General features: G+C 39.4%; 1 protein-coding gene across 3 annotated transcripts; it reads left to right on the forward strand.

Annotated features, from left to right (window-relative positions):
* The first annotated feature begins 360 nt into the window (after positions 1-360).
* Positions 361-8,106, forward strand: LOC138038081 (D(5)-like dopamine receptor). 3 transcript variants are annotated; one of them, XM_068883901.1, is made up of 3 exons: positions 361-422; positions 1,077-1,237; positions 4,716-8,106. In XM_068883901.1, exon 3 carries the CDS (start codon positions 4,995-4,997, stop codon positions 6,129-6,131), a length of 1,137 nt encoding a protein of 378 aa, XP_068740002.1. In that variant the 5' UTR covers positions 361-422; positions 1,077-1,237; positions 4,716-4,994; the 3' UTR covers positions 6,132-8,106. The 3 variants fall into 3 exon arrangements, with proteins under 3 accessions (XP_068740002.1, XP_068740003.1, XP_068740004.1); XM_068883902.1 differs by lacking the exon at positions 1,077-1,237 and having other exon boundaries at positions 382-483; XM_068883903.1 differs by lacking the exons at positions 361-422; positions 1,077-1,237 and adding an exon at positions 1,449-1,552.
* Positions 8,107-8,195: the final 89 nt, after the last annotated feature.

The raw sequence follows: 8,195 nt of genomic DNA on the forward strand, positions 1-8,195 counted from the left end.
GACTGTCACACTTTCTTCGAAGTTGAAAAGATGTTAGAGATTCTCCCTCTTCCCCGTTTTAGGCATTCCCTATTTTAGAGATTCCCCGTGCCCATTCTTCAATTCCCCGTTCCGATACATTTGGTGTGTCCATTTCGTACAAACAGCTGCTTTTGCAAAACGTCTATTGTGGCATCATTTTAAGGACGGTGCCTACTAATTAAAGATATTTTTGCCTCGGTGTGTGATTATAAAGTGAAGTAAAAAGTAAAGTGGTGCATTTATATAGCGCTCTTATGACTAACGTCTCAAAGGCGCTTTACAATGATCAATTTACCCCCAGCGGACTGGAAGCATATACAGGTGCAAATTGCAGCCGCTTGGTACTCATTTTACCGACCTCGGAAGGATGGAAAGCTGAGTGAACTTTAGCGGGAAAGAAGGTCATTCGTTTTATGAGCACTCCCTTAGGGGGCTTTTCAGTACGAATATTATGCAAATGCTGTAAGTGTACATCAAAATCAAAATCAATTTCAAAGTAGAAAAGTAAGTTGAAAGGCATGCCGAGAATACAAAATTGATATGGACATACAGTGTAGTTAATAGAGGGGAATGGTTATGAAACCTGACAAATTTCTTTGTTCTAGGTTTTTTTCTTATTTTCTCGCCTTGACCGTGTACAAAATACAATAGTTGTTTCCTCCATACTGAGGAACTAACCAATGGAAACGTGTTGGTTACGTAGTTCACGCATGTGTATGAACGCAAAACAAAAGATTGTGCCCGGTCGTGGACTTTCCAACCTAAATCTTGGCATCTTTGTTTGCTCCTTTGATGTTTGCCGAGCTTCCAAACTATTCCCCTCTATAAACTATGATATGGAAGATGGTAAAATTATGTGACAAAATTGGGCTATGAAGATAAACATTCACATAAGAGTTTACCTCATAATGTTCTGTCAAAAACATTAAGAGATTCGATTAGCTTAAGATTAATTACTTTCTAGATTATTCCATAATGACACTGTTCGATAAAAAAGGCCCTTTGTCCTGTAATGCTCTTAAAAGGAAGAAAAATTAATAGTTGCGAAAAGCGAGGAAAGGTAAGCGGGAGTTTGTCCAATCATGCATTTGAAAGCAAGCACAGCGTCACGGTGGCAGCCAGCGTAAATCTACAAGACTGGGGTCATCTGATCGAACTTTGTGGTATTACTGATTGTTCGGGCAGCGAAATTCTGCACTGTTTGAAGCTTGAGGAGGTGAGTAGTTGCTGCGTTTGCTCAGACCGACGAACAATAAAACAATTTGCTGAAAACTAAGGCGATGATTATTATTATCAGAGTGTTTTTATCAAACATATAACACGACTAATTTGAGCTAAGCTATACACGCAGGACGAAACAGTTTTAAAGATGTGGTCATGAAAGGTGGAGCTCGCTGTCTCTGGCGACTTTTGCGGGTATGAGTTCCTTGCCCATGAACGAAAGACGGACGTCAGGGAGGTTGCGAAGCACTCAGCTGACGACTTCCATACATCATCGCATTAGCTTTGCCTTATCTGGGTTCAAGAGGAGGTGATTGTCAAAATACCAGTTACGAATTCTTAAGAGATCGTCATAGCCCAGTTAGCCCAGTCTTGAATTGAGAAGGAAATGTGAAGTTTAGTATCATTAACAAAGCTTTCAGATTGACAGCGGCTTAAAAACTGATGGTAGATCGTTCACGTATATATACTGAATAGGAGAGGCCCGAGGTTACTCTCTTGTGGTAAACCGCTATCGACAGGTAGTGGCTCTGCAAATTCCTTGTTTGTACGTACGATTTGATGTCTTTGAGATAAACAACTGTTAAACCAAGTGACGCCAAAAGATGAAATGCCGACGTCTTGCAGTTTCTGCAGTAAAATGTAATGTTATATACTGTCGAAGGCCTTACTCATATCCAATAACACAACAGCGGTTACTTTCCTTTTTATGGGGCGGATGGCTTCAGTCGTGTGTATTACATTTACTGAGTTATGTCTCTGTCGAGTGGAATTTTTTATTTCCACTTTGCGTTGCAGACAGCCTTTCATTTGACAACAAGTAAGGCATTAATTGATTTAAAGCAATTCTCTGGCATATCTTTGACAAAAATGGGCAGGAGAGAGATGGGTCGGTAATTGTAAGGCTCCTCGACAGCCTCGAAGTCTCCGTCTTTTAATATTGGTGAAACCTCAGCCATCTTCGAAGAACATGGAAAGATTCCGGTAGCAGATGAAGCGTTTATTATTGACGTTTAGGTCGGAAGTACAGCTGGGAGATCATGTGGGCAGGAATTTTGTCAATCCCGGGAGATTTGTTTAGTGGCATTGACCGGACAACACTTGCGACTTCGGAACATTCCACGCACTTAAAATTGAATTGATTAGCTTAGGAGTGTTTCCTTGGGACAAAGACTGGCTTCGAATGGTTATAATTACATTGACTAGTAAGCGAGTTAATTTTGTCAAAAGTCTCTCGTGCAACCGAGGTGAAAAAACGATTAAACTCGTTTGCTACCACTTCGTCTCTGCTGTAGGATCTCTCGCTGGCAGATTTCTTAAGAATACATGATCGGATAGTTTTCCAAAAATAGCTTGAATTATTGGGAAATGGCTTGATTTGAGATTTGATGCGCTACTTATTCTCGTTCTACCAGCCTGTTTTCTCGCTTAACTTCACGCATAAGATTCTTGTATTCGGCCCAAGCGATGGGAATCGAAAAACATTGGCCTCTAGGATGACATGCTGATCATTTTCAAGTTCTCTCACAACTTCTTTACACCACAAGTTGAAGCGTGCAAACTGAGCGTCCGACAGCTTTGGAGTTACCCCCTGTCCGGCAATAAATTTATAAAATATAATGCAATAAATATTGATGCAAAAGTAAATAAATATTGATGCACAGTGTTTAGGAACAGCAGAAAAAAGTTTTCAGGACGGTTGATCGAGAATAAAATATTTTACCATCAGCAACAAAATTTACGACATGAAAGCAACATTACTTTTGAACCGTGAATATAAAAAGTTACGATCAGTGACAAACATTTTGGGAGATTTTTGCTAGGTTCAATTTTGTTATTGTACTTTTGGCTGCACAAGTAAATTGCAAAATCGAAAGTGACATCGAATTCAGCGGGCGCCGTGATCAAGTTACGGCGGCGTGTTTACTCCAGAAACAGTGAAGCATCTGTGTCAAATGATGGCAAGTGTTATAAAGTTTGACAAGACATGTGCGAATTCAACACAAAGATCACAATCGCCCAACTCTTGAGGTTCACCATTGTTTTTGCAAAGGCAACAATTTACTGTCCAAGACGAGGTTATTTATAACCAGGTAATTCCATCGTTTTGGAAATAGCAGCTACTTTATTACAGCATCAGCGTCACAATTTTTTGCGGATTTCGGGGCTTATTTTGTTGAAACTCAAGGACGCTTCCATCAGACCAGCACAACCACAAAAATCCACCCGCACCACATTTCAACCCAGGTATGCAAATTTGTAAAGCTCGAAAATTCCACAACATGATATTAAAATTCACAAAGGCTGGAAATATCACAAAAACCTTTTCCAGCGAGAATTTATTGAAACAAACAACATATTTGAAATTAGAGGCAAAAAACCTTTCATATTTAAATTGCGTGCGTGCTAAAAAGACACACAATCCGTGTCACAAAGCATATGCATTTAAATACATTTCTGATAGTTCACATCAAACCCTTTTTGAAAGAACCTTGACCGTAAATGATGAAGCACAAAAGAGACAACAAGCTTTCATTCAAACAATTCTTCACTGTCACATTTCCAATTTTTTTTTACCTTTGCAGAGTTGAGTACAAAATAAATGTAAATTGCCAGACAGCTTAGATGCGACTTCAGTAAATACTGTAATGCATTCAAGGCGTTCGATTCCTTCAATGTTTGTTAAATCTATAAAAAAAAATTTGCCATTGATTTCAGTTTCTTATATAATGCCAAGTTAGTAGATATTAGAACGACAAAAAATGAAATTGTTGTCGAAGACCATCACTCGTCGCTTTAAAGATTCCAGATATTTATTTTTCACCGCTTGTCTTGTTCCTCCAATTGACGTTCCATTCTTGAACTCCTTGAGGGTATATTTTGTTTAAAGATCCACTAAAACGCCATTCGCGTTACAATGACTTTCGACGCCATTGCGGTTAATTAAATGTTCTGCTGTGTGCACCAGAGAAATCTACGCATTACCCCAGCCCCTCAAACCTAACAAATACGCAAAGAAGACTCTATGCACAAAGACACCACTAAGCAAGGGAGTGACAGGAAAGACTTTTCATTACACGGAAAAAATAAAACAGAGAAATGAAACGCAGATTCCGATCGACTGGGTTTGGCAACCCAGTAATTACTTTCTGTAACGTTACTTTGTAGACTAAACTATGGTAGCTGATAACAATACTCCTGAGAAGAGGCATTTGTCATGAGTATTTTTCTAAACTCATGACAGTTCAAAAAAGGTACTTTTCAAAAACTTAAAATAATTATTCATTCATGATAATTCCGAAAGGGCTGGCAGTCTGAATTGACGACTGATTTTACACGGGAAGGCTTAATTCCGAGTACACAAACGACAAACAAATCTTTCTTTTCCCCACCATACTTTCAAGTTGTACCGGCAAAGTTATAACCTTTCACATGCGCTCTTAATTTTGATTTTTTTTATTTATCACTTTCAGCTTAATAGAGGTAGTTTACAGAAGCCGCAGCACATTCAACACAGTGGCTTACGTCCGCGCAACTGAGATAAACGGCATTTACAAGGAACAAGTGAACTGTGAACTCCCCGCCCTTCAGTCATCGCCGATTTGGCACCATATTGCGTGGTCAAATAAGGACCAGAAAATTCCACGATGATTAGATATTGAAACGTCATGTTTACGTGAGAGGCATTCTGAGTGAAAGTACGTGCGATTAAGGCAGCTCAAAATAACGAGCAAAAACAAGGATTACCGACTATGAATAACAATACTGGCGAAATCAATACCGCTGCCAACACATCAGAAACCTTTTTTGATTTTAGCCCATCCTTCCAGTATTCTATGGCGGTCTGTCACATACTAATTGTTGTCATAGCTTTTGTTGGGAACTTCATAGTTTGTTGCACAATAATCGTGAACAGAAGCCTTCGAAGTAATCCCACAAATACCTTTATTTTTTCCTTGGCGTTCTCGGATCTTCTCACCGTGTCCCTCGTGGTGCCTTTCGACATAAAGTCGATTATTCTTCTAGGGGTTTGGATACACAGCGAAGAAATGTGCGAGGCCTGGATCATAATGTATCTCATCACTGTGCCCACATCGATTTTGACCCTTTTGGCCGTCAGCGTTGACCGTTACAAGAGTCTCAGTGATCCTCTCAATCGTTTTCGACGATGCAGATTTATGACCAAGAAGAAAGCCTCGATTGTTAGCGTGGTAATTTGGATTTACAGCTTTCTCTTCGCCTTACTTCCCATCATGGGCTGGCGAACGCATGATAAGTTCGTGTTTCAGGGCGTGTGCTACTTTCCTTTCACAAAGACCTATACCGCACTCAGTTCTGTGATCAACTTCATACTTCCTCTTTTGATTACCTGTGGTATTTACATCAAGATTTACTTGATTGCCCGCAGCCAGCAAAATATCTTTTACGGAGACGCCTCACGAATTCCAAAACTTCGTTCTACTGAAGAAAAAAAGGTTTATTCAAGGAATATCCGAGCAGCTAAGACAATCTCTATATTCGTGGTGGCCTTTTTTTCCTGTTGGATACCATTCAGTTTTATCAGTGCCGTCTCCAATCTTTGTGGCTCACGGTGCGTAAGGAAAATCCCGAAAGAAGTTGTCGTCATGTTTCTGATGTTCGGCTACCTTAATTCCGCGCTCAATCCATTCCTTTTCGCCTTTCGTAACAGCAGATTTAAGGCCACCATGTCGGGGCTAATGGAATCGCTGAGGTCTCGTGCTGTGGCGAAAGGTCCTCGCGGGCGTTCCACTCCTACAAAGAGCACTTGTCACTCAGAACGTCCAGATCTACAAGACAGGCAGATTCGTCTTCAATTCGTAAACGCAAAACGAGACAGCTTACCGAGAAACACACAGTCTACTTTGTGAATACCTTTGTCAAGGTAGTCAACGGTTCATAAAAGTGAAGAGCTCTTGATTTTGTGTAAAAAGAATCCCTAATCTCACATCCGTGGCGAATTTGCTTCGAGCCAATTAAAAGGACCTATACATTATACCCAGTCCTTGGCCTTAGTGCGTGGTGCATGATCAAGTTTTTTATTGACAATCTGGCACACAACTACTTTATTCGTATTTTTCGCACCCTTCACCACCAAAAATCTTCTTTGAAACACAGACTCTGATAACATCTTTAGAGGCGACTATGACATTCAGTTGTTACCAGTGCTAGTATGTATTCAAAATATATATTAACTCCTACATAGGGTTCACTGTATCAACATTGTGGTTCAGTCTTTACCACAACTTACACAGAGCTGTGACAAAACAAAAGGAAATGTATATTGAATATAAAATGAAAGTTCAAATTTGCGCCCAAGAAGTTTAAATGTAATGTATAATGCCAAGCTGATCAAAACTTCATCATCCCCGCGGGCATGCATTCGACTACTTTTTGTGTCCAAAGAGTAAAGAATTTGTACTTTGCCTGAGGAGAATGTGATTTTTAAAGGGGACCGAAGTGCCAGACTTTACATGTCAAATTTCCCAGCTCTCTCCCAGTTGACACGGGACATTTAAAAGATAGATTTTGATTTCCACAATTGATCATTTCTTCGAAAGCTTGGCAAATGCCCAGGAGGATGTTGTAGTTTCTGATCGATCGGTGCATAAGTGTGTATTATCAATTCGTTTCGCTTTTATACACCTTTTTCCAAAATAGCCGCAATTCAGATTTTCTTTCGTTTTTATTCAAATTAGACCCTGATGCCTCGTTCAAGGCAAAATATTCTTTTGAATTTTAAGCTTAAGAACGAGGCATCAAGGGATAATTTGAACAAAAACAAAAAAAATTTTAAATGGCGACCATTTTGGAAAAGGGTGTATTTTTCTAGTAAACTCACCGGAGACCGTCATGTACAAATGTACTCTATTCTCTTATTCAGTTTAAGTTCGAAATTTCCTTGCATTATGGCAACTATTGTTCTATGGGAGAGCCATATTTGCATAATTTATTACCATCTTGGTATAATTGGGTTCATTTCATCCAGTTTATTTCTCTCTTTAGTTTTAAATTAAACGAACGTCAGGCCGCTTCGACCTTCCCACCTCCCTGCAACGATGGCAAGCGTGTTGCCATGGCTCCCACTCCATTCGCCCCCTGGGGCGTTTTGGAGTGAGGGCTCCCAGTGATAATTTATTACAAACTCAGGTAATCAGATGCCCAGCGATTTTTGATAAGCATCACAAACTTTTTCCTTGCTCTCAACACCACTCGGACAATAGACCAACTTCGATATCGTAAAATTCAGTCCTAAACAAAAGGAAAAATCTCGAGGCTCTGGGGAATAAAGATAAGGATTTGTATGAGTTTATTCTTCAGAGCCTCGAGATGATGCCTTTTGTTTAGAGCTGAATTTTAATATATCGAAATTGGGCTATGAACGTCACGAAGTCTTCAAGTTAAACTCCAGTATTCGTAAAGATAACTACAGTATCTGCATTTACTTATAAATCCTGGGCGGACGAGCATTTGTTTTTTATGGCTTCCATTGAATTCGTTTCTTTCAGTTTGTCTTTTACCGAGTTGAATTAGTGGCTCTTCACTTAAACCTACCTAACTCAGTGATATAAATGAAACAGCCACCGCTTCAAATATTCCAAAAAAGATTCGTTCCACTGTATTTGGTGGCTGGCTTCCATTAATTTTAATTGAGTTACGTTCCTTTTAGGGAAAATAGGTTTCAAGAATGGGATAAAGAGATGACAAATATAGAAGATGTGGAGAGAATAGAGGAGAATTCAGGGTTGGAAAAGAGGCGAAATGTTTGTGGTTTTTCATGCAGATGTATCTGTCGACAGCTGATAAATATTTAAAAAGTCCTTTACTAAAACTAGGTTTCTCTTGTCAACATACACCCTAGCTAAAACCTACTGTTGATTAAACATGTTGAATACGCATAGAATTTATACCGGTTTTTGCGTGAAATATCAATT

The sequence above is a fragment of the Montipora capricornis genome, chromosome 2, assembly GCF_036669925.1.
Source record: "Montipora capricornis isolate CH-2021 chromosome 2, ASM3666992v2, whole genome shotgun sequence".
Classification (NCBI taxonomy): domain Eukaryota; kingdom Metazoa; phylum Cnidaria; class Anthozoa; order Scleractinia; family Acroporidae; genus Montipora; species Montipora capricornis.